General features: G+C 42.7%; 1 protein-coding gene across 1 annotated transcript in view; it reads left to right on the top strand.

The window, feature by feature from the left end:
- Window positions 1-27,202, top strand: part of CRHR2 (corticotropin releasing hormone receptor 2) — a 144,198-nt gene that overhangs the window by 53,315 nt on the left and 63,681 nt on the right. The window contains 1 exon segment of the mRNA XM_068175640.1: window positions 24,066-24,151. Within this exon segment, the coding sequence (XP_068031741.1) occupies window positions 24,066-24,151 (86 nt within the window).

Below are 27,202 nucleotides of genomic sequence, written 5' to 3'. Positions count from 1 at the left end.
GAGCTCAGCTGCAAATCTGTGGCTGAGTTCCTGAGATTGCAGATGACCACATTCACTGCAATTACAGGGCTTTGAGAGTATCTGTTTTGTTTTGGTTTTTTTTTTTTCATCACTTCTTTGAGTGGTCACATGCCTGCCTGTCTCCTGTCTCACTTGAGTACATTATCCCTCCTAGGCTCTTTGTCCAACGCCATTCTCATTTTCCCAGGCCCTGAGCAGGCACAGAGAGAGGCATGAATGGGGGAGATGTGAATGAGTCACTGATGCTCTGAGGCCAGCTGAAAAACCAACTGTGTGTGGACTCAGCTTCTGGTGCACCTGAGCTAAAATTCATCTCCTGAAACCTCAAAGAAAGAAATTGATTTCTCAGTGGTAGGTCAGTTATGTGTGTGTGAGTCTTTAGGTTCATGAGTAGTTTTGAAAACTTCACTGGGATTTTATAATTTCCTTCATAAAACGAAGCACTTCTGTGTGAATTTTGAGCATGGAGCTGAAGGAGCTCTGGCTTTGCTTGGTGAAAATAAGCCTGGTGTGGGATTGGACATTGCAAGTTGGACCAGATGAGCTCTGCTGCTCCTTCTAACCAGGCATTTCTGCGGTTCTGTGATGTCCCTGCAGATCTCAGATAGATCCTTTAGTGGATCTATCACCAACTGTTTGTTTTTCATGGACACCAGTGACTTAGTGATGGTGGTTTTTCTGTGAAGAACTTGTGCTAGCAGGTGTGCATCAGAGTGAGAGTGGTCTCAGGCTCTTGGTTTGATTCCATTTACCTATTGATGCATAATATGTGATTTTCCTGCACCATTAAAATGGTTTAGTTCATCCTCTGCTTGCTTTTAGGGGAATTGAGTGATACTCATGGGGCAATGACCTTTGCCTAGTTGCCATGTTACCTCAGTGAAAATCAGCTGGAAAAGGCAGGGCTAATTGCTTTGATTTAATCCTGAAATGTCAATGACTCAGTGATGGCTCATCCATGGAAGTTATCTGCTCGAGGTGGAAGGACTGGATATAAATAGCTTCCTTGGGATGAACTTTAAGTGCTAGAAGTTTCAAATCATAGAATTAGAGAATGGTTTGAGTTGAAAGGGGCCTTAAAGATCACCTAGATCTGACATCTCTGCCATAAGAAGGGACAAAGGGATGGGGCAAACCTATGGGAAGCATGCAGAAATCATTTCTGCTTAAGAACTGCAGTGCCACACTGCCAGCTGTGGTAAAGCAGGCAAAAATCTGAGTTGCCATCCCAAAGAACAGCAGGTGAGAGAAGGGAATTGAGGGTTAAATACCAGATGTGAAGAATAAGGGTGATACTGTCCCATATCCCAAGGCATAACAGACACAATTCCTGACTGCAGGGCCACTAGAGCCTCTGAGCAAACTAAAATTCAACAGAAGAAAACGTCAGACCCAAAGTATCTGCCTTGTAAATGAAAAGGGGACATGCAGCTTGATTTTTAGTGTGTTTGGGCTAAGTACCTTCTCCCTTCCCTTGTCTCAACAAGGGAAAGAGATGTTCATAAATTTGTTTTCTTCATTATTTTCCTTTCTGTCTCTCAGAGGATGTTCTTGTCCCCTGATTTGGTGAGCAGGCACATGACAGGACCACAGCCTGCCATTAGAACCACTCTGGTTCTGGCTGTGTTGCCTTCAGGGTGAATTCCAGGACTTCCCTGGCCCCAGCTGGCATGGATCCATCTGGGCCACCCAGGCGGGGTTGTCCTGGAGCCCTGCTGCAGTGTTTGTGGCTGTGCCAGTGTGAAAGGGAAGGGGTGGAGGCAGTGTCCAGCTTGTTTCTGTCAGAGCAGGCAGCAAATGAGAGCTGTTCATACCCTGCAGTTGGTCCCTGCTCAGGCTCCCATCCTTCAGCCCTGCCCTTGGTAAATTAACTCCAATATTTCAGGCACTCTGAAGCTTTCCAACTCTGGAAAGACTTCTCCTTCTTTTTTTTTTTTTTTTTTTAGAGTGCAAGAAGTTCCCTGCTAACATGTCACCTTTATTCCTGAGTGTCATTAATTTCTTTGGGGCTGAGCCAGGAGTGTTTTGAGGAGAGAATCTGTGTTTTGCAGTGCTTTGCAAAAGTTTCCATGCAAAGATTTTTGGATGTACAAAGTGCTAAGCAGACAGCTGGATATCAGTGTCTTAATAGTGTTCTCTCCAGGTCCCTCTTTCAGTAATAAAAATGTTCTCAATGTGGAGATGTGAACTGAATGGAAAGCATCCCTTTGTGCGGTCTGGGAAAACCAGAGATACTTTTATTAATACCTTCAGAACTGCAGAAACATCCGTGAGCTTGGATATTTAATTTGTGTAAGTGCTGGGTACAGTCACCAATATATTTGTGAGTTTAGCCATACGATTTCACAGCTCTGTATTTGTTTTCATGCCTTGCTGTCTTGGTGCAGACCTGCTGGTCTGTAGCACCTGCAGGTTTTCTGTGTGCCAGATGAAGTGCTCAGTTATCACAATCACATTTATGCAGCTATTTGCTGCTCTTCTCTGCAATGCAGAGTTGTTTCCTAGGCTACATTTTCTAGTATAATACATATCCTGTTGTCAGATCCCTTCCAGTGGATTTGGCTTCATTCCTTGATCCAATGAAGATAAATTTGCGAACTGTCCTGCTTTACCAGTGGAGATGGGCTTTGTTTTCCATAAGCTGAGTTTTATTTTTTCCATTACTTCTTTTTTTTTTTTTTTTTTTTTTCTGAAAACACACTTCAAATACAACAAGCAACTTTGTGAGGAGGAAGCAGCCTTTGATCAGGCTCTTCATTGCCTTTTTTGTGCTAAAACCTAAATAACAATGTACTGATTCCCTGAAGGCTTCTTGGTGTCAGCCCCTTGGGTGCAGGGGACACTTTGGGTGTGATGAGCAGTGCAGGGTGTGACAGGCCCAGCAGCCCACAGGTGCAAGGAATGGAGCAATAGTGAAACCAGCAGCTTAATTCTGGGTCCAAAACGTGGGAAATGGGTTTGCAGAGAATTCTCCAAGCCTGACAGGAGGCTCACACAGTGTGTGCATCCGTGTGCAAACCTTGAGACAGAAATGCTGACTTAGAAATGCCATGGAATAGGACAGACATGGCTGAGAGAGAAATGGAGCTAGAAACAAGTTTCAAAGGATGGCCTTGCAAATAAGACCAGATACTCTGGAGAAACAGAACTAGGAAAGATGCATTGTGGTAGGACCCACGAGGGGTAATTCTAGATGATTGGCTTTGGGCATTTCCAGCATGGTGTGGCTAAAGCTGATAGGCCAAGAAACACTTGTAGTGTATTGTAATTAGGAAATAGTTGGCTTCTGGTTGTGATGGAGTGAATTATAACATCTGCATTGTCTCACCCTTCTCATGAGACTGAAAATGGAATGGAAGTTTTTAAAACACCTCTCGGTTGCCCCAGCTCTGGGTCAGAAAAGGGCTTAATCCGACACAAAAAGTGCAGAATCAGGGTTTATACTTAAAAAGCAATAGGAGGAGAAACAAAGCTACTGTCAGGACAAGGAAGGAAAGAAGAGGAAAACAAAACAAGAAAGGAGAGGGATCAGCTTTTCCTGTGCATTGTGGGGTTTGACACACCGGTGAGTCTGACAGCCTGACTCTGGAGCTGAGCTTTCTGTGGCTCTCAGCCCAGCTCTCACACACTCACCTGAAGGAGCCCCAGCCAGCGCTTGCACTAAATCAGCATTTGTGTTGATCTCAGCTGGGCTCTGGGGCAGGCAGTTTTACAGGTGCAATCCTTGTTCCTGAATGCGTGTCATCAGCTCTCCCCTCTGCCCAACCTTCTCAGCTGCTTTCACTGCCAGCACTCGCTGAGATGAGCTAATTACACAGATTATGCAATTCTGCTGCACATAATACATGTAATTTTGTAATGAAGGAGTGGTGCTATGTAATAACAGTTCACACAAACCTGCCTTTGACACGAGGCTCTGGCGGGAAGCTCGGCAGGAGAAACTTTGCATAAAAGAGTTAAATAAGACCATCGGATCATTGATAGGGGAAAAGATCTCCTGGCATTTCTGTGTTCTTTTGGAATTGCTAATATATCCACAGAGATTTATTTTTTAATAAGTAGATTTCAGCTGCAGGAGTAGCAGTGTCCTGAATGCTCAGATGAATTTCATGAATACAAGCAAATAAATGATTCACTGAAAACTTGATTTCATCTTTTATTTGCATTATCAAGCAAAATATTATTGCTTCTTGCAACACTGTGGCTTGTTGCTGTGATGGTGTTTGTTGCACTCTTCATAAAAAAATAATAGAATAATTAAGGTTGAAAAAGACCTCTAAGATCATCAAGTCCAACCATTAAACCAGCACTTCCTGTTTGCTTCTTTCTGTGGGGACAAGGTTATTGATTATTGGTGGTAAAATTAGCTTCATTTTGCTGGCACTGCTGTGGGGTTTAAGGACCAGATTTTTTTTTTTTTTTTTTTTTTTTTAATAAGCTCTAAACAAGCTCTGGAAAATATTTTCCACTGGGAGGCCAGAGAGGAAAGAGAGGAGCTGTACTGGGTTAACATGGCAAAAGTTTGGTAACAGAGGAATGCAGGAGGGGTTATTCTGAGAAGAGGTAGTCAGGGGCTGTCCCCACATTTGACAGAGCCAAATTAATTAGCTAAACTGTTAATTACTCACTAAACTGTCTGTTTCTCATGCTACAAGTTTTCCATCTTGTTTTATTCCCCCATCCTGATGAGGAGGGGTAGAGAGCAAGAGGTCTGGTGGGCACCTAGCAGTCAGCCAGGGTCATCTCACCCCAGGGGGATATCAAATAAATGCAGGAAAATTCATCCTGACATATTTTTTTCAAAATTCTTCAATCTTGGGAATACAGTTAGGAGGTCTGAACACTGTGGAGCACAGGCTGCTGTCCTAGGGAGAGTCTTCCAGAAGGCAAACTGGGGCATTTGATTGGAATTTTAAATTGGAATATTTATTCAATCTCATCTCTGTGTTTTACACCAGGTGGAAATGTTTTAAATCCAGCCTGTGGTTTATAGCTAAATGCACTCCCTGGTTCTCAGTCTCAGAACACAGTCAGGATTCAGAGTGCTGACTCAGAGACATTTTTATCTCTCAGTGAAGTCATGAAAAAATTGTCTCTGCCTGTAGCAGATATCCTTTCCCAAAACAGACACCACACTAATGTGATGATATTTTTAAGTGAAATTCCAGCTCAGTTGTCTCAGTTCAAAGAATATCAAAATTAGTCGTTTTTCATTGAAACAAAGGTGCTGATCTGTGGTATCATCATTCCCTAGAAACATTTTTAAACTTCCCTGAAGTTTCTGATGTCATTTGGCATGACATATCCTGTTTGGCAAGGTCCTTAAAGTCCCACAGTGATGAGAGTTTCTGCCATCTCTAACAGAGAGCTGAGGATCCAGGCTCCAGAGCTGAGGATCTCAAGTTCCAGTCTGGTGCCATCAGCTGATTGTTGAGGAGCTGTACCATGACACCTCCAAGCTCTCCTCCGCCAAGCTCTCCTCCGCTAAATGCTCTCCATTCAACTTCAGGAACTTCAGTCTCTGCCATTTCAGCAGCATTTGTGAATCGAATTCCCTCTCAGCTATCACAAGGAAGGTTGTCTGTTAAACTGCTGCTCTCCTACAAATGCATTCTGTGTAACTCAGTGCTTCAGTTCTGAGTCCAGTCACTGCAACAGATCATGAACAGCACTATGGCAGGGTGGGGAAAAGTGTAAGTGGAAAGAAAGTGGTAAAAAGAAAAGAGAAAATAGATGTAAAGGAGAGTTTGTAAACTGGCTGTGGTCACTTGTAATCTTGCTGCTGTAATCTGCAGTGGTCACTGCAGCATTTCCTGCAGTCTGAAGCATCCTGTGAGTGGGTTTCGTAAATGATTTCAGTACAAAGGTAACAGAGGCCCTTGGAGTCATTGGCATATGCATTTTGCACTGTAAATCTGTTTAAAGAGATTATGAGCTGTATTGTTCTCTCAGACTGAACGAAATCCTAAGGACTTCTCTGAAGTTAAATGTTTCTTCCTGACGTATCTGTGATGTGCAGTCATGTAAGAGCTAATTACAGTGATTAACTGCATTTCACAGATGATGACCAGAAGAAACTGTTACATGAGGTATATTGCATCTCCTTTGTGTTTCAAAAATAACAAGAGCAAATTTTAATTACCTTTGTACTGTCAGTAGAATAATCTGTTAACCTCCTTCTATTGATTAATCCAAAGATAAATTTTTGTGCACAGGAAAGGAGAGACATTTTATTCTAAACACTTCATGTGTAATTACTTAAAGAATCTTCTATCTATAGAAAGACTTAGATTCTATTTTAAGAGGAGAAGAGTTTGAGGGTGGTGCATCAAATGATCTCTTTTCACATGATATAATTAAGATCAGACAGCTAAGAAGGAAAAAAAAATCTTGTTAATAATTTAATTTTAAAAGCCATTATTGGGAGCTACTCCAGGATGTTGTAGCTGCGTGACAGTAAAGTCATCTTTTACTCACTATCATTTCATTTGGGAACTGTTATGGGGGAAATCTCTCTTTATAAGGCACAGCAGGGAAAATGAAGGTTCAGCTGTGAACTCCCTAATCCCAGAATCAGAGAAGGGTTTGGGTTGGAAGGGACCTTAAAGATCATCCAGTGCCACCTCCCATGCCATGGGCAGGGACACCTTCCACTCGACCAGGCTGCTGAGAGCCCCATCCAGCCTGGCCTGAAACACTCCCAGGGATGGGGAATCTCTGGTTTTGTCATGGATAGGATTTACAGAATCATAGAATCAGAGAACATCCTGAGTGGGAAGGGACCCACAAGGATCATCGAGTCCAGCTCCTGGCCCTGCACAGACACCCCAACAACCGCACCCTGTGCATCCCTGGGAGCATTGTCCAAACCCTCCTGGAGCTCTGGCAGCCTCAGGTGGGGCCATGCCCAACCACCCTCCGGAGAAGAACCTTTTCCTGATCTCCAACCTAAACCTCCCCTGGCTCAGCTTCAAGCCATTCCCTCAGGGCTTATCACCAGAGAGAAGAGATCCATGTCTGCCTCTCCACTGCCTCTCATGAGGGTGTTGAAGACCACAGTGAGGTCTCCCCTCAGTCTCCTCTTCTCCACCAGAGTAAGCCAAGTACCCTCAGCCTCTCCTCATATGTTTTCCCCTCCAGACCCTTCACCATCTTCACTACCCTCCTTCATATAAGTCAGGAGGTGTCGAATCTTAACTTCTTCTTGCCAGGATCACGACTAAATGCATGAGACAGTGTTTCTTGTTGGGTCTCAGATGTTTATCAGCTCTTATCTCTGTCACAGTCTCACAAACCCTGACTTCTACAGCACTTCACTCTAACAAACTAAAAATGGAGCCCCATCTCCTTCTCTATAAGGTCTTTTAAGGATCAACTGTCCAATTAAGAAATGAGACCTGAATTATTTTCACTTTTAACCCAATAACCAACCACCCATGCCCGCAATGGGGACTTTTTTATCCAATTACACAAACCCAAACCCATGGAGAAGAAGGTGAAGAAGAAGGACCAACCTCTGCCCTAGAACCTCCATCTTGCTTTATATCTCTTACTATATTCTAAACCCTTAAACTCTAAGTTTTCCACCCTGTGATGTTACACGCTTCTATTTAAACTCCACACCCACAATCCCAATTCTGTCATTCCATTTTGGAAGCCTTCTCCACAGCCTCAGGTCAAATCAAATGCAATGTGCTCTTGGGGGTCAGTGGCTGTCAGCACAGAAAGTCTGAAATTCTCAGTAGCCAGGGCTCCAACAAGGAGCACTTATGTAAAAGCCATTGTTGCTGTGCTCGTTGTGGCCGTCGCTCTTTTGGGCTCTGATCTGTGACTGGGGTTTTTTGTTGCGTACTTTGAGGTCTCCTCATTGCCTGGCTTGAATCCTGCACCCAGCCCCCAGTTTCTTGTTCTTACACTGTTCTTTCCTAGCCTCAGCTCACAGGGATTTTGGAAAGGTGCTGTTTTCAATCACAGCACCACGAGGGTCTGAGTCCCTGCCTGAGGCTTCTGCTGCTGGAAGTGAAGCCAGTGCTGTACAAAACCTCCAGATGCCACTCCAGTAAAAAGACTCTAAGTCCTAAGACTCAAAATGTTCTTTTGTGGGTATTAATGCATCTCTAGACCTGCTAAAATCATAGTGGGATCAAAGCCCAGACTCAGGAAGTGTTAACATCTCTTCCAGCCGTGGCTCTCTGCATGGTCTGTGTGCACCTGAGTTGACCCTGCCACACCAACCCATCCTGAGAGAATGTGCAATTTCATTCAGATTTTATTACTGTAGAATTCTTCTAAGCGTAGTGCTAGAAAGAAAACTGTAGCACTGAACCTCAAGATCCAAAATAAGGGGGGTTTTGTCCATGTGAGGAAGGCTTTATCTCACTGAACTTGAGCCATCTCTGAGTGATGACTCCTCAAAGCCTTCTCAACTCCACTTCTAGTCAACAGAGAAAGGTGAAGGGACCAAATCACCCTCTGAACATGTCCATCTTCAGCAGTTATCCCAGAGGTTTCCACATATAAACTGTTTCTGTGACTAAAAACAAGTGAGGAAAGCCTGTTATCTCATCTTGAAGATGGATGGGCTCCTTGGATGGGCTTGGACAGGCACCACCGCAACACAAGCAAAAGAGGAGGCTTACAGAATTATTTAGGCGTATTTTGTGAGCAGATAATTAGAATGTAGCACTATGAACCTTTGTAGCATATTTTGTTACTTTTTTTAAAGCTTTTTTCCCCCCTTTTTTTAATCCCTCTCCTCCTATCTTGTCTACAGATAAAGTCTGACCCACCTCTGGAAATTTCATTCCTTCAGGGGTGGCAAATGCATTCCTGAAGGAAGCACTGCAGGTGTTCCAGAAGGTCTTTGCCATTTGGCTTTGCTCTGGGAATGGGAGGTGGCAGAGCAGTTGGACACAGGCTGGGTTTCCCTATTTCACTGTTTTAAAATAAAATTCATGGTGTAAAAAAGGGAACAAACAGAGCTTAATAGAACAGCACTTACTTCATCCCTTGAGGCACTGGTCCAAAATGAGCATTTCTAGTGGAACTGTTAAGTAATTGCTTATTTTACTTAGAGGAGAGGCTTGAGGATTTGGATGCACATTTGTGCAGAGGTTTAATGTTGCACTGCAGATTTTTTCATGTTCATAATAAATTGAAAGTAGGTCTAAACTGTCAAGCTAGCATATTTTCAAAAATACTATGTAGCTTTTCTGTACCCTATTTATGATGTGCACAGGAGGCTTTTATTGTCATAAAACATAATTCACTGCTCTTCAGATGCAATCAATATTTCACTCTACCTTAAAAAAAAAATGAAGTTACCTTTTAATTCGTCTATCAAAGAAAACAGCTCTAGTATCACCATATCACCTTTCCCACGTTTGATGTACAAGCCAGTAGCTCATTATTACTTGGCAGAAGAAGTTTAAAGCTGAATTTATTTGAAAAGTGTTAAAATTTCAGACACTTTTTTGTGCACTTTGGATTCTTTGAAGTCCAAAGCAGTTCATCTGCCCATTCAAGCATCTTTTTTTTCCTCTTGTTTGTAGAGGGTTTTTTTTTTCTTTCTTTCTTTCTTTTTGTATTCTACACCACAGTTGTTCGTGGCAAGCTTGGGATTTAAGGTTTTATGGTTTGGTACCAAGGAGAATATCAATTAAGCTGTCCTCACTTGACTACCCAGTGGTTAAATATTGCTTACTCAATTTGATCTTGGGGAGCTTGTTTTGTAGTTGAAAAGGAAATGGCACTGGGATAAATCTGCCTGAGTGTAAGAGATGTAATGTATGAGTTTTCAGTAGTTTTTCTTGTCATAAAAGAACATCTGAGATAATCTGTTACTAAAGTCAATAAATGTCTAAATGGCAGAGTCTCAGCTAAGGGGAAGTGAATGATGAGCACTAAACATTTCTCTGAGGTGAACGAGCACTTCCAGACATATTTTACCTGATCTAATTGCTCTCTTTGTTTAAGGAGATGGTAAATATTTTTTAAGAGACCTTTTTTCCCATCTAGTTTCTAAACCTCTTCCTGCATTGTCACTGTAAACAACCAATCTTAGTGCCCATCTTGCATGACAAGAAACCAGCAGGTATTTCAGAAGCAAGAAAATCCAACTCTGAATGACAGGAGCTTTCTGCAGCATCCTCCCTTCTAGCCCTTCATGCAGTTACCTGTATTAAACTAAATCTGGAAAGTGCTGAAGCATCACCAACTCTTTTATCCTCTTTGGAACACCTGGAAATCTCCTCCACCTCCAGTTCTTGGCTTATGTCCTTGTTGGATGCAGCATTTCTTTAGGGATGGTGTTGGCATGAGAAGACTGCCCTGCTTCCCTCTTTTATTGTTTCATTTCAGTCCAGATCAAATTTATTGTGCCTTTTCCAAATCCCTGGAGCCAGTGTTTGTGTCAGGACAATGTCCCTGGAGGGTGGTCCATAAATCTGTGGCATGGTTAAACCAGCAAATCTGGGGTTTGGAAACTTCAGTTCTGGATTTGAAGAGAAGATCTTCGTATCAGCTTTAGAAAAAAAGGGAAGAAGTGAAGTATAGGGAAAGAATGTTGAGGAAAACACTGAGCTGAGCTGAAGCAGTGGCAAGTGTCATTTTAGTGCTCTGAGAGGGGTTTAGAATAATTGGGGTGGGGAGAGGGCTGTTCTGCCTTTTCTTGTACTGTGAGGAGATTTATATGACAACCCTAAGATTAATGTCCTGCATGTAAAGCTGTGCAAGGTGTTCAGTGCCAGCGTGAGATGATTTATTCTCTCCTTCCACATCCTTATCATCATGGAACTGCATGGAGAATGAATCCCCCTGTTTCCTGCAGTTCCCAGAGCTGTTTGAGTGGCACAGACAGCACTGAGATCACAGATCTGTGGGTCTTTAAAAGATGTGTGTGATGATGCTGGAGCTGTCACACCATGTTTGCCAGGCTGCAGGGAACCCAAAACCACATGGGATGGTTCAGAGATGGCCCACTTATCATTCCTGCTTGAAATAAGCTCAGGATCTTAAGATTCATCAGGGAGTTTAGCCAAGAAGTGAAGCTGGTGAAATGCTTTTCTTAGACTGTCACAGCATGTGCTGACAGCATTTTATGTGCTATAAAATTAGCAGAGGTTTTAAAATTCCCTTTCTCCCTCCCATGCCATTTCAAACCCCCAAAGAGACAATAATTACCAGGTGATAAGAAAGCACCTTCCCACATAACAGCAGGCTTCCCAAATGAGAGATGCATTGTGTTAATCGTGTTGTGGCAGGGGAACAGCCTCTTCACCTCTTTCCCAGCTGCCTTTTGCAGAAGATGATTCGAAGTCTTCCTGGCCAACAAGTGATCGCTCAGCTCCTTGTGCATGGGGGAATCTCTTGTGGAGGATCATTTGTGTGGGGGCTGAGAGATGTCTTGGGAAGCTGGGCTGAAGCCGAGAACCCAGGAGCAGTGCAGACAGTCCCATCTCACCCTCACAGAACCAAAGGCATATCTCTGATCTGCCTTTTCTGGTTGATAAGGTGCTGTGGGCCTGAAAACAACCCTTACAGAACAATATGGTCCTTCACAGTTCCCTCTCAAAATTAATCTTGTACTTCTTCACATCCTTTTTGATATCACTTGCAAACCAAATTTCCTGGTGCCTGTATAGCACTAGCAAACATTATATGAAATATTATTTCTCTCAGGCTTCTGATCTCACTTAAAGCTTCAACAAATGGTGTCCTGGAGGGAAGGACTGGCACATGATTTATATTCCATGCTGTATTTTGGGAAAGTGTAGAAAGGCAGCAATGGAAGCAGCAATATAAAGTATGGAAAGGGGAGCCTTGAGGGGGTTAAGCAGTTGGTGAACTTTTAAATCCAACTATCAGCATCAGCCTAGCAATTACTTATCTACAAACTCAGCTATCTCTGCTGCCCTTCTTACCAGATAAAGCATCTCTGGACACTGAGTTCCCCATGGCAGTTCTGTGCTGGGTGATTAATTCCATGAACTTTTTTTGCACTGTTTTCAAGGATGGGAAGAGAAAAACTGAGAGGGAGGCAAAACTGGAGCTCAAAAGCCCAGTGCTCCTTATTGTAATTTATTTAATGAAAGTTTCCTTTTCCTTGTTGTGGCTGTGTAAGAAAGAAGATCTGAGGTAGGTGTTGCTTTTCTCCTGGCAAGAGCTGTTTTTAGACCTTATCCTTCACCCAGTGGGAAAAGAAATTTATATGGAGGGACAGCCCACAGAAAATGTAACACTATTGGTGTCTGTAAAAGGTTTTTGAGACTTGGAATTGTTGTATTTCCCTGTGTCTGCAGGCACTTTACTTTCTCATCTCAAACAAACCTAATCTGTGATGGCCTAAAGAAGCTATTTATAACCCCCACATCTGCAATCTCCACAGTCAAAATTCAGCCCCTTGATGTTGCTGAATATTTTGCTCATCCTGTAAAATTATATGGTTGGGGAAGGGGTTGTATTCAGACACCTCAGGTTCTCTTCACTGAAACTGCGAGAACTTGCCCATTCTCATCCCCTTTTTAAAGTTACATTATTAGAAGGGGAAATGTGGTTCAGCAGAATGGGCTCGTATCTGCCAAGAAACATCTGGAATATTTTATGTTCCTATATGAGGCTTCGCTATGAAAGCTGGCAGGGGCTGCTTTGGCAAATGGTCACTGGTGTGATGTTTGCAGGGTTTTTTTTGTCTTGCAGACAGTCTGTTTCTTGCCTGCCTTCTCCTGATGAATATTTAGGCTTGGGGAAGACACGGAGCTTCCTGGCAACCACACGCAGCACGAGCTGACAGCAGCGCATGTTGTGTTTTTGTCCAGATGTCCCAAGATGTGCAAGTGTGACAGGACCTGTCTGAATCATCCTCTAGGGCTGGGATTTTTAAAAGGCAAGGATTCTTATAAAATGCTGGATGTATGATCTGATTTGAAATGGGGAGGAAAAAAAAAAAAAAAGAAAGAAACCAACCCGAAACCAACCCAAAGCCAACTAACAAAGAAAATCCCTGTAAGGCCAAGCAACTGTTGTGGTTCCTGTGGTGTAGGCAAACCCCCAGTGCTGACTCAGGGATAATAATCAGGTTTTGCAGATCCTCCTGGCCTTGTAGCCCAACTCATTCCCTGTGTTGTGTGTGATATTTTCTCTCACCTCTTATTTTCTGTCTCTCCTGTGTGCTGCTTTCCTCTCACAGCCTCTGCTGCTGGACCAGAGGTTTCACGTGGATTCCTTGGCAAAAGGTATTTGAAACTTACCAGGCAAATACCACATGAATGGGTGCATTTTGGAACTTGCTCTCATCTCTCCTTTTCTCAGCTACCTTTCTCATTATTTTTGCAGAGTTCTAAGAGCAGGTCAGGATTATTCCCAGTGACTGTCTGCTCAATCATGAGCCATTCCTACAGCTGCTGTGCTTTGCTTTTGTGACTGCAACTCATAAACTCCTGAATAAATTCCAGGCAGTGAAAGCTCTGTGAGAAGAGTATTGCTTCCCACATTCCCACTTTGCTAAGGCAAGAACTAAAGTAGAGGGAGGCACACACTCTTTTCTTTCAAGAGGTTGTGCAAATTGTCTTCTTGAGTCATCTGTCCTGACCTCCAGCCTCCAGCTCCTTTCCTCTCCCTCCTGTGTTGATCAGATCTTAGTGCTTCTCAGTTCCGCAGTGCTTTGCTGCAGGTAATAAAGTACAGTTACACCTCTCATCATCATTGCCATCTCTCTGTGCATTCAGTAATTATGCCAGGTGACTAATTGAATTCTGAATTTCAGCTAAGAAGCAGTTACCATTAAGATGAAACATCATTACCAGCCTGTGCCCTGCCAGCCTTCCAGAAGGGGGTTAGGGAGGGAGTTTAATGGCTCTGTGCTCTCCTGGTCTGTCAAACTCAGAAACAAATGGTGCTGCAGCCCTGGGTGATGCCTTTCCTGGTGCTCTGCAGGAATTCACTGCCACTACACAACAAAGGGAGAATTAATGACTCTTGGACTAGCCATTTTCTTAGACCACACCTTTCTCCCAGGTGTGTTTTTTAGGTAGCTGTGTAGGTGGAAGTTTCCTCTCCATACAGGTGGAAGTGTTCTGGGCTGGGGAATCTTTCACAGTAATTTGTGCATGATCTGTGCAAACACAAGTTGGGTGATAGCCTGTTCCTTGAAAAAAAATTGCATTACCCAGAGTCAAACGAGGGATGTCTTTAAAATAAACAGAAAGTGATTGTTCCACATCAAATGGCAGGCCCATCCAGGCCAGTGTTTTATTTACCCCAAGCACCTAAATTTAGGAGGGAAGATGCTTCTATTTGCTGTAGGTGATTAAATCCCTCCTGTTGTCAATGTGGGGTCAGTGGAAAAACTACTCTGCTCCATAAAGTAAATGGCCATGAATCAGCTGAATCTCTCTCAGCTGTGCTGGCTGCAATCTTGGGATGAATTAATTAGCTTAAATTTGGGATTTTAGTATAGTTTAATGGCCTAGATTGAGTAGATACCATGAACATGACAGATGACCTTAAATAGTGCTGGATGTCTCTGTGGCAGCATGGACATTGGAACCTTCACTCACACATCAGCATCTGCATCAGGACATCACAGTTTAAATGTCTGAATCTTGAGCTCCTTTCTAGAGAGCAATTTAAGACTGGGACGAGTATAAAGAAAGGCTCTCCTGGGTGTTCTTGTAGTTTCCAGCAACCCAAGTGTCAGTGACTTGCTGAAGTACAAGTGATGTCTGTGCATCTTCTTTTGTGTGTGGCACCTGGCCTTTCAGGAGAGATTAATTTGAGTGACTGGGTGTAGAAATAAGACCAGCATGAATGCCAGAATTTTATTTTGCAACGGGGGTTTGGGGAGTCATACAATTTCTGGTTTCTGTTCAGCTAGAAGTGAACAGGTTTGGGTTGGGAGTTTGGTTTGCCTTTTATATTTTGTTGAGCTTTTTCTTCTCTGTTTATTTTTTTTTCTTGTGCTGAAAACCAGGTGAAGGGCAAAGATGATAACCTGAGGAATAACCTGTGCTTTTTAACCTCCCTCTTTTATCTTCTAAAAGATACGTGGAGGTCTGAGCTGGAAACCTTTGTGTTCTGTGTGTGCTCACGCCTGGGGTTGTGCTGTTTCAGGGATTTACCTGCAGACTGCACAAAGCCTTGGGATGCTGCAGGCAGGATTAACCAAGCATGTGTCAAGTGCTGCTGAGCCTCTTCACTGGGTTTTCTCTCCCTGTCTTCTGGGTGTTCCCTCAGCTGTTTCTGTAACAGCCCAGCCCTGACATTTCAGAACAAGAACTTCCTCAATCACAAGCCATGAAGTAATTTCTCAAGGAAGTTAATGTTATGTAGGGATAATAATTATGTAATTGAATAATCATTCTTTTACTATTCAGTTATTAATAGGAGGGTTACCACAGGAGCTGTAAAGCAATCTGGGATGAGGAAGGCAACTTCCAGGATGATTCCCAAATCATCCTTCTGAGGAGAGGTTGTCTTGGGAAAGGGCAAGTTTAGGATTTGCCTGTCAGTGCCCACATCTCATCCCTGAAACAATTCAAAATGAAGCTGTGAAGAAACAGTATTTGCTATAAAAAAGTTGTGTTTTATGGAACAGGTTTTGCTAACCTTGGAGGCACAAGGAGTGAAAAATATTGCAAGAAATTGTGTTTCCTGAGGTGAACCATGTGGGGATCAGCAAGTCAAACAGAATGTGTGGGATTTTTTTGTGAGAAGTTTTACATTAGCAGGTATTTCACTGAACAAGGTTGAAAAGAGCCACTTTTCTGCCAGTTCTGCACAATTTAGTCTATGGGATCTTTCTAAGGTCACTGCTTGCTGCCAGGAGCCCCAGCCTGGGGCAAGGAAAGTTCAAGGCCAGGTTGGACAGAGCTTGGAGCAGCCTGGGATAGTGGAAGGTGTCCCTGCCCATGGCAGGGGTTGGAACTGGATCATTTTAAAGTCTTTTCCAACCCAGAATATTCTGTGATCCTCTGAACAAACAGAACTGAGTACCTCAGGTACCCTCAATCTTTGTAGGTCCAACAGAGGGTGCCTTGGGCTGGAACCCCAGAGAAATGTTTTTCTAAACTCTGAAGGAGCCTGGAGCACTTCTAAACTTCTGAAAGGTTCTGTTCCTGCCTTTGCTTTTGACCTGTTCTATGACCTGGGTCAGTCACTTGAGTTCTTCAGCAGATGGGAAATCAATGCAGCAAGTGAGGATAATTAGGCTGCTTGAGGTTCTTGCAAACCCTTTTAGGATTTCTTGGCAAAGGAAAACAATAGAAAACTCATCAACATTTCTAATGTGCTTGAAAGCTTAAGGACAAATCAAGCTGAGCCAGACAGAGCTGAGTTTAGAAATAGTTTTCCAGGCGAACATTTCTTGCCTAAATTATGATTTCTCTGCCTTCCAAGACTCCCCTATAAGTGCATTATATTTCTGTACAAATTCAAAAAATACCCAGCTGTGACATCCAGAGAAAACCTCTTGGCTTTAAAGTTGATGTTGGCTGATGTACAAAGTAATGAGCTTCATTTGGATAACTGTTCTTGCCTCTCCTTATTTTTGTCAGAATATCCCTCATTCACAAATAAAATATGTGGAGAGAGATTTTTTTTCCAGTCTCCTGGATGTCACAATTATATGCTGCTGTCACTTACAATTTCTAGAAATAGCAAGCAATTGTCCTGATGCTTTGTGACTCCTACCTGGCTCGAGCTTGTCACTGCAACAATCAGAAAAAAATAAAGCACCAAAGAGGGAGGGTGGCACATGAATAAATAATTTATAGTCCTGTGATTCAGCCCCTATTTTTAGATGCTTGCTATTTTTCTGAGACTTTGAAATGGGGCTAAGAATAGTCTATACATGAAGTGATATGTGCCTTATGCAACACAGGTTTTTTTCTGTCTCATTTGATCAGACTCCTATGAAATCTGGGCAGCCAATCTGAGGAATTTGTGTCATGCAGTTCCTGTTGGATTTGCTGGGGATCATGGTGGATAAGTACCCAAGAGAAAATTTTTTTGTTTAACAGTAGGCAAAATGTCTTATTTTGAACATTAAATGGATAAAAATTGTTTGGAGGAGACACTGGGAGATTCTTGCAATGTCCCAGTGATTAGAACTCCCTGGAAAAAAAGGAATCCTTGAAACTGGGTTTGAATTCCTCATGAAATCCAACATTGGAAAAGACCAGAGTTGAGCTCCATGTTGTGAGCAACTCCTGGGCTACAACATTCAGCACTGGCATATTTTGGGTTGTTTTACTCCTGTGTTCTTTGAATGTGTCTAAAATTTTTCTTCAGGAGGTAAAACCTGGGTCCAATTTACATTTACCAAACCTGTCAAGTGATTTTTGCTGCCCCAAAACTGTGCATTTCCAAATCCATTTATTCAGCTCAGAAGATGGCATCCAGCTTTAATCGTGGCACTGAGACAAAGCAGGATTTCTCCACTGCCTCTTCTGATTTTACAGACCAGCATATCACAGAAAGTATTTTAATTTCTGTCTAAGGGAAAACCTCACTTACTTGGGCTTGCTTTCCATGGGAAAATTTGGCATCAACACCTTCATGTTGGGGGCACCATAGGCTTCTGGGCTGTGCCCTGAAGCAAGAGGAGGAAGGGATTGGTGAGATGTGGACAAGACTGGCTGCAAGTTGATGTTCTAAAATTACAAGGTTGAACTCCACCTGTGGCAAATATGCAGAACTAACCTACCCTGAAAAGGATGGCAAATTGCTCAGCTAGATCAGAGGCAAAACCAGTTCAACAGTTCTCTTAAAAAGTGAGGAAGAAATGTAGATATGGGATATCAATGAAAAAGAATCACAGTGGAGAGATTTACCAGACTGTCTGTAATAGTTTTACAAAATAATTACTGAAAATTCTTGGGGATTCCACTTTTTATTCTGGACTGAACAAGTCCTGTGGGTAGGGAGGTGGATGACATGACCCACTGTGCTCTTGCAAGGTGTTCATTGCATCTGTGTGTGCCACATTCACCCCTAACCCCATTTCCCAAAACTCTGTGTGTTCTAGGGAGTGTGTTCAGTGGGGATTCTGGTTTTCTGATGGATGGACCCTTCATTTCAGCTCAGCTGACAGCTGACATGGATCAGCAAGCTGCCAAAGCAGCCACATACCCTCAGCTCAGGGCTTAACAGGCTGTCTTATTTATTCATTTTTCTGTTTATTCCCTTCACTCCAGTAGCTGATGAACTTGGCTCAGGATTCCATGGCCACTCTGTAGAAGGCAGGAGATGAAAGGCATAAATAGCCAGAGAAGTCAGATCTCCATTTTAATGATGACTGGAAATGTAAACCTTGTCAAAAAGTCATCCACATGAAACATGGCAAGACAAGTAAAATCTCTTTCAAAACCAGCTCAGTTCCAGTTGTCAGGGACAAGATCCATTATGGCAGTGCCTGCATGCAAGTGTCTGGAATTGTCTCTCACTCACTAATGACTGGAAGGGGTGAACTTCCTGCTGGGAATGACATCCACCCAGTGCTCCTGCCTCCTGTTTGTGTCGTGCCTTTAATGGACTTTTACTGACTGAACACAAGCCTGCCACCAGGCCAATCCACACATATTGAGTTACCACTACCTGAAAGGCTTTGTGCTCTTCAACAGGCTCAATAAAAAAAAAAGAAAAATACAAAAAGCACCACTCATCAAGCTTTCCCTTTCCATACCCCCTTCGGAAATGCACCTTCATCGTCAGTTAGAAATGAAATTAAGGGCTAGGAATGCAGCATCATCTGCAGTTAGAAATTAAATTAAGGGCAAGGTTCTACCTCATAAACTGATGTAGAGCACTGTACCTGAGCCATGTTTTAAAGCTGTTCCAGAGGATAATTTTATGCAGTTAATCACAGAACCACAGGACGGCTGAGACCCACCTGCAGCCAGTTGCCCAGGGGCACGTCTTTAGAAGTTTTTAAGTATCTTCAAAAAGGAAGACTCCACAACCTCCCTGGGCAGCCTGTTCCAGTGTTCTGCCACCCTCACAGCAAAAACTATGTCAGTGCATTCTAAGGAGCAGACAGATGACAGTTGGGATGACAAATATTGGGTGTTGCTGCTCCATTTTCTGTTTAGACACACTCTGAGGGCTCTTCAGAAGAGTCTCTGGCAGTGTTGTTAATAAAGTGTAATAAATTGGGGTGGAATTCATTTTACATGAGTTTAGATGTCTGAAAGAAACATTTCTATTTGGGAGAAAGGATCTTGAGCTGATTTGTGAAAAACTGGTCTCATGCCATGCAATTTTTCCCAGAATTAATCTGGTAATAATGGTGCTGAGTTGCAGGGATGCTGAAGATAGTTATGGGAAAACTGGAAACAGAGTTTGGATGTCTCCCCCCTTTACCAAACACCAGAGTGGGAGAAGTCCTTCAAATGAATGAATAAAAGTCTGTGAGTTTCTCTCGTGTTCTTCCATGTCAGATGAAAATCACTTTCCATTATTATTGATGTAGAGGCTCAAATCTGGGTTGATCAGCTTCTTTTTATTGAGACAACAAATACGCCAGAGTTTCTTAGAAGTCCTGTTTGCCCTACAAACAGACAGAGTTGCGATTATCACAGTCTGTTTTTTTTTTTGATAAATGCAATGTTTCTATTTGGGTTTCTAATACAAGATTTATTAATGTGGTAAGAGTTTTCCTCTGTTTGACTTATTATAGTATGTATTGTGAATCTGTCAAAATTGTGGTGGTGATATATCTGTAGTCATAAGGTACTAGATCATAATTGTAGGAAGTGTTCTTTAGTAGTTGTTTGAAGTATGGAGAGTTTAAGTTACTCTCTTTTATTGTTTGTTTTACGTTTTTAATTATGTCGTGTGTCAGTGGTATTTTTTGGGATAATTTTACTGTCTATTTTATAACAGACAATAAAATACTATAAAACTCACAACTTATAAAACTATAATATAAACAAGAAATAATAAACATCTAAATCTGAACACAAAATATCACCTCAAGCACTTAAATCCCAACCTTAACAGAAAAAAAAAATGCAACACTAATTGTCTTCTGCATTCAAAGAACTTTTGCTCTCCACCTTGAATTTCTCACTTGCTCTTAAATGGTTCTACTCCACTAGGAATAGAGTTCAGACTCTCTATAGCGTGGGTGTGTGGGTATAAGTACATAAAAGTGAGACATTCCTGCGGGTGTTAGATTGTTTATCTGGATATATTCTGTGAAGAGCTATAAAATAATAGACTGAGCTGGACTTTCCCAAGAGCTGGAGTCAGGGAGAATTGGCTATCCCAGTTGTATTCCTGCCAAGGCTTTGCTGTAGCCATGCTCAGATTTTTTTTTTTTTTTTTTTTTGCCTACCATTTTATGATGTGGAATGAGGTGTTTCAGGGGTGGAGACCCCTTTTACATCACCTCAGAGTCCGTGAGAGCTGTGAATGTTGGTGCTGCTGCTGTTGTGTGTCTGGGCTCTGCCTGCTGTCCTTGGCTTTCCTGGTGGAATGTGACTCTGAGCAGCACCCCTGAGTCAGCCCTTGGGGGAAACAGGACGATGCATTTGCAGCCTGGAGGGGCTGAAATCCATTCTGTGGAAGCTGGAAACCCTGAGCTCTCCTGGATATTCCTTTCTGTTCAGGCACTTACTTCCCTGTTACCTCCCTGCCTGTCTCCTGGAGTGTTGCTATTGGACACAAAATGAGTACACAGGAGCTTGGTGAGTTCAAGAGAGAAAAAGAGCCAGTTTTATTTCCGACCTTGCAATAGATAGAATTCCAAAAGTGGCAGTGGATTGGAGGATGAAATTGCCACCTCTCCAACCACACTGGTCAAACCAACAGTCTATCATTTCTCTCCTCCCACAAAGAAGAACACAAAACAATTATTATTTATATGAACAGTGTGTGAGAACTCCAGTAGAAATACTTAAACGTTATCAGAAGGGTAAAGAAGTTTTATGAAAACTTTAAAACTTTCAAAAGAACTATAAAAGAAAACTTAACACTTTTAAAAATCAGGGCAACACTGGAGTGATGATTAAGCAGAAGAAACCAAAAGCCACAAATCTACAGTAAAAAGAAATCAACATTTTTAACATTTAACATTTTTAACCTCTCCAACCACACTGGTCAAACCAACAGTCTATCATTTCTCTCCTCCCACAAAGAAGAACACAAAACAATTATTATTTATATGAACAGTGTGTGAGAACTCCAGTAGAAATACTTAAACGTTATCAGAAGGGTAAAGAAGTTTTATGAAAACTTTAAAACTTTCAAAAGAGCTATAAAAGAAAACTTAACACTTTTAAAAATCAGGGCAACACTGGAGTGATGATTAAGCAGAAGAAACCAAAAGCCACAAATCTACAGTAAAAAGAAATCAACATTTTTAACGTGGAAGAAGAGACCATAGACTGAGGCCCAGGAGTGAATATTGGATGATGTGTCAAGAGCTCTGTGCATAAAGGCTGAGTGCTGCCTGTGCCATCCTGACTCATCTACTGCCCATTATTCATTTGCATGAACATTAAATCTCCTTGTCCAGTTGTGTTTTCCAATAACAACATTTTATTGTGTTATACAAGAAAAATATATTATTAAGTTATACAATAAAAATATATTATTATATAATAAACAAGTGCAAGTGCACAAAGACCATGAATAACCACATGTTGCAACCACCAAATCTCTATTTGCTGTATTCCTTCTTGAAAATAAAGTCAGGAAGGAAGGGGAAATTATAAGATAGAGTATGCTGAGTTCTTCAGTATGTCATTTGTCTAGGAAAATGAGATTTTACACAATTGTTTTTCAACTAGGAATAGTCCTAATAGATACATTTGTTTATTATTAGCTCTTGTTAAGAGATCATGTAAGCGTTCTTTTCTTCTTGGGTATTCATTGTTTGTTTCTACAGTGGAGTTCTCCATTATGATTCTTCCTTTTTATTTCTTGGGTTTTTTTTTTATTGTTTTGGTTTGGTTTGGGTTTTTGGTTTTTTTTTTTTTTGTTTGTTTGTTTTTTGGGGTTTGTTTTTTTTTTTTTTTTGTGACAGTCATTAAGAAAAACAGAACTTAATCCAGTGTCTTTCTGCACAAAGTGCATGAACAACAGCTGCTTCCTCCAGTGAGGCTCTTACCTCACCCAGTAAATGAGATTTTTCTCCTTTAAAGCTGTGGCTACAAGAGCTGCATTTTGTCATTAAAAAAGAGGAGGGAGGGAGGGAGGGAGAAAGGAAAGGAAAGGAAAGGAAAGGAAAGGGAAAGGGAAAGGGAAAGGGAAAGGGAAAGGGAAAGGGAAAGGGAAAGGGAAAGGGAAAGGGAAAGGGAAGGAAAGGGAAGGGAAAGGAAAGGGAAAGGAAAGGGAAAGGAAAGGGAAAGGAAAGGAAAGGGAAAGGAAAGGGAAAGGAAAGGGAAAGGAAAGGGAAAGGGAAAGGGAAAGGGAAAGGGAAAGGGAAAGGGAAAGGGAAGGGGAAAGGGAAGGGGAAAGGGAAGGGGAAAGGGAAGGGGAAAGGAAAGGGGAAAGGAAAGGGGAAAGGAAAGAAGGGGAAAGGAGAAAAGCCCTTTACTGTGGGGTATCAATTAGCAATGACAACTGGAGTTTGGAATGAGAGGTTCCCAGAAGGCAGATCTGCTTGCTGCTGGTGTTGAGAAGTGACTGGTACTGGAAGAGATCCTGGAAAAGAGAAATTCAGATTTCGATTTTCCCCTTCCTGTTCATACCCTCACTATGTGTGAGCTGTGACAGCTCAGAGAGCTGCACTGGTGTGGGTTGTGCGTTCCCCCACAGGGTGGATTGTGTTTGTGCTCTCCACAGCTGAGCAGGAGGGATACAACCAGGGAAAACGAAGAGTCAGAATGAGTAAAAGAAGGGTTTCATATGAGCAGTACCCTGGAAGTGGGACTCAACATCTGACTAAGCATCAACTCATCTGGAGAGTCAGGAGTTTGCCACAGGGGCTCAAAATCAGCGACAATTCTGCACAGAGAGCCTCAGCACTGGCCAAAGGAGGGCACAAATGCAAGGGCTTTTAGGGATGTAAATCAGATCCTACCACCTAAACCCCACTCAGACTGTTTTGTTTTGTTTTGTTTGGCCTCCTCCCTCCAAAAAGCAACAGTGGAAAAGTGCAACTAGACACCAGCAATATGAAATTCAGTGATCTGTGTGGGTAAGGTGTCGTCTGGAGCATCTGCAGGGACTGTTATTTGTTGACTTCCCTTCTCAGTAAGAAAAAGCACCTTTTCAAAAATCTTTTTACCTTTTTCAAAAGCACCTTTTCAAAAGACTCTTGACCTTTATCAAAGGCTGGTGTCAGCAGCACATTTAGTGCCATTTGATTTTCCTGCACTAAATGACCATGGCAAAGGCCCAAAAAGAAATTGGGTAAAGGGCAGCAACAACATCATGAAGAGTTCATCAGGAAGTTGCCTGTATTGGTCCTTTGGGGATCTTCCTGGATTTCCTGTTTTATTTTAATTCTCTTGTTTCTAAGAAACAGTTCAAAATAAGAATGGAAAAAACCCAAGAACCTCTTGCTTGGGATTGGATGTGCCTTTGAGGAATGGAGGAAGGTTTGTACAGGAAAACTGCAGTTTTCACTTGGAATTCCTTGGGATGAAGAGAGTGCTTGCCAGAAATTGAACTCCCCTCTTTACCCCAGTATTGCCACGTGTAGTTCCCAGAGCCCTGCAGGGTGATGTTGAATTTGGACATAAAATCTCTGCTTCAGTAATTTGTGATTTTCACTTATGATCTGTGAGACCTGGCACCTTGGGAAAACACCAGGAATGGTTTCAGTTGCAGTGTTCTCATACCTTTGCTGTCTTCTGAACTCATATTCTGTAAGAAAAAACTATTAATAAATACCTTTAAATACTCATTGTCTGTAGATGTGTTTGTTATTTGTTTCTCCTCTTCTGAGTGGGTTGCTCCTTTCGTCACAGAGGCGGGATAAGTTGATTTGCCTTGTAAATAATCTGTTCTGTCAGTCTTTTCTTGAAGCTGTGAAATGTCTTGGCTGTTTCAAGTCCAGCACAGAGTGTTCATCTCTCTTTTATTTTGGTCTGTACCAGGAAATGCCTACAGAGAATGCCTGGGCAATGGGACATGGGCTTCCAAGATAAACTACTCTCAGTGCGAGCCTATTCTGGATGACAAGGTCTGTATTTTTCCCTTCATTCTTCTCAATGACATTTCTCAGCATAAATGAATGCAAAACCAAATTTAAGGTTAACGTGCTAATTTGGGACCTCTGAGAGAGATTCCATTTCTGTCTCTGCAACAAAACCTCCCTGTGAATGGAGGCAAATCACTTATCCTCTCTCCATATTCCCTGCTCCTCCCCTGTTTTTTTAAAAGGATGCTTTATCTTGCTCTGTCCCTGATGATGTGTGTTTATGCAGATTCTTCCTAGCTTTGTTCAGAGCCTACAGCTGCTACAGTAAATGTTAGCAATAATAACAATAAGACCTAAAGCCTCTTTGGCACTAAAAAATCAGTTCAACCAGCTGATTCCACCCTATATCTGCCCATTTTGAGATCTCATCAACAGCTGACCTTTATAGATCTCAATGTCATTTCTCCTTAGGCAAATATGTAAAGGGGCAGCAACAGAAAAAGTAGATTAAAAGTAGACTCAGGACCCAGCTGTCTTAAAGAAATTGAACCAGTCTTGAATGATATAAGAGTTATCAGATTTAAATTAGCATATGGGATTAAGTTCCTTCAGAAGGGCTGTGAGGAATTATGCAAAGCCCTTTTCAGATGTCTCAGAGACATCATAGACATTCACCCTCACACAGTTTAAGCCTTCAAGCCCTTCATACTCTTCCTCTTCTCCTGTGTTGAGTGCTGTGGTGGGACCCAACCCCACAAAAGGTTTTGTGCTGTCTCTGTCTCTGTCTCTGGAGTGGCTTTTCCCTCTAGGAGCCAGGGTGGAGCCCAGCAGCTCAGACTGGTTTGTTCTGGGCTTCATTCAACTCATTCTGTCCTTGTAGTTGTGCCATGCCAGGGACGGAGAGGAGGAAGATGAGATCCCACATTTGGCACTCAGGGACTCTCTGTGGTGGTCCCAAAGAGCCAGGATGTGCTTTGGCTGTGGTGCAGCATCCATCCTGTAAGATCCACGTGCTTGGTCAGTCTGGGTTTTCTCCAGTGAATCACAAAACAAATGACAACACACCAGATGCTGTGGAGGAACCTGTTCTTACCCCCTGGCTCGTTTAATCCCTCCTCCTTTTCCTAGAGGCTTCTAGGAATTAAGAAAAGTTGTGCCAGTACCTGACTGCCACCCAGAGGGAAATTCAAGGTGTTCTAGCATGGTGGAGAGGCTCCCAAGGCAATTTAGGCCAACCTAAGCTGGGACCACCCCAGTGCAGCCCCTCCTTACTACTCATTCCCATTTCAAATGAAAAGCTAACTTGCTGCTGGGTCATTCTTTTTGATGAATCAGGTCCCTAAACCATCTCAGTGCATCGTTGCAGGAGTGCTGGGGCCAGCACAGGCTGGGGGACTGGGAGGGACAGACTGACCATGTCTTAAAAGTGAGCAGGACAGGGGATGTGGAGCAGCCAGTGCTGATGTGGAGAATGGGGAGCAGAGCTGGGCCAAGACTCGATGTCTGTGGTGTGGTTTGGGTGGTACAGGAAACCTGAGCTGGGAGCAGGGAGCTGCAGGCACTCATTTTAATAACACTGGTTGTGTGTTTGCACGGCTCCCAGCAGTGGCTGCCTGTGCACAAGCAAATACAGAGGGGTTTTATTTGAAGAGGCTGGAGAAGTGTTGTGTCTGGAGGACAGGATTGTCCCCTTTACTCTGTTTTTGCTTTTAAAAACTCTGCAGCTATGGTGATAGTTTAAAACTCCTTAAATAGCATGTTTCTTAAACAGACGAAAGTGCAGATGTTCCCCCACTCTTGCTTACAGAGGCTTAAAAACTCATTTATTAGATCTTTAAAGATTTGTGACAAGCTTTGCAAATATTAATATTTGTGAATATTTTTGAAATCTCTCGTAATGCTCAGTGTTACAGATGAATACTTTGTGATCTCAAAACAAAAAAAAAAATAGAAAAAAGGAACACTCCCCACTGATTTGCTCCATTTTGATTAAAGGTGAGATTCAGGCACACAAGTGGGTCTGTTGTTATTTACTGAGTTTAGCAGATGCTAAACATCAGCTTGGGAGTTATGCCCTGTGACTTGTGTTTATTTTGAATTAAAAAAAAAACAACACTGCTTTTAAGCTTGACCACGCACAGGCAGAGTGCTAAAGAATCACATGGTTTTAATTCAGTGATTGATAACAGGGGATAAGAACAGGACTTTTCAACATCAATCCCATGCTTTATGGCAGAGTTTTGGTAACGTAGCAATAGAAATTTTAGGGTTTTTTCAGCTGTGGGTCAGTTTTAGGGGGCATCAGCTCAGTAACACCCATTCCCTGGGTTATATTAATGCATCATTGCTCTGCTTGTGGTTGAGAGCTGTGACAGTATCTGATAAAACTCTGCTCTGGTCCTGATTTGCTGCTAGATTCCCACTCTGACAGAGATCTAGTTCCTTAAATGTAGTTGCATGGTGTAGTTTAAAATGTCCCAGTGTCTCCAGACTGTCCTTTGGAATACCTGTGTCCTTCATGTCCAGAGAAGGGAACGGAGCTGGGGAAGGCTCTGGAGCACCAGTAGTGGCTGAGGGAGCTGGAAAGGGGCTCAGCCTGGAGAAAAGGGGGGATCAGGGGGGACCTTGTGGCTCTGCACAACTCCTGACAGGAGGGGACAGCCCGGGAGGGTTGGGCTGAGCTCCCAGGGAACAGGGACAGGACCAGAGGAAATGGCCTCAAGTTGTGTCAGGGGAGGTTTAGACTGGGTATTAGTGAAAATTTCTTCTCTGAAAAGGTTTTCAAACATTGGAACAGGCTGCCCAGGGCAGTGGTGGAGCCACCATCCCTGAAAGTGTTCAGAAAACTTGTGGATGTGGTACCAGAGGACAGGGTTTAGTGGTGAACAGGGTGGTGCTGAGGGAATAGTTGGAATCAATGATCTTAGAGGTCTTTTCCAACCTTAAAAATTGTGATTCAGCCATGGAGGTCCCACCAGGAGCAGCTGGGAATCACAAGTGTCCCCAGTGCACCTCAGGGGACACAGGGTGCCTGTGTGTGCACAGCTACTGCTAGCCCTTGCCCTGGGTGGGTACCGCAGTGTTGGTGTCCTC

Source organism: Anomalospiza imberbis, chromosome 1 (genome assembly GCF_031753505.1).
Source record: "Anomalospiza imberbis isolate Cuckoo-Finch-1a 21T00152 chromosome 1, ASM3175350v1, whole genome shotgun sequence".
Classification (NCBI taxonomy): Eukaryota; Metazoa; Chordata; class Aves; order Passeriformes; family Viduidae; genus Anomalospiza; species Anomalospiza imberbis.
Note: the sequence above shows the minus strand (reverse complement) of the source record. Positions and strands in the feature narration are given on the sequence as shown.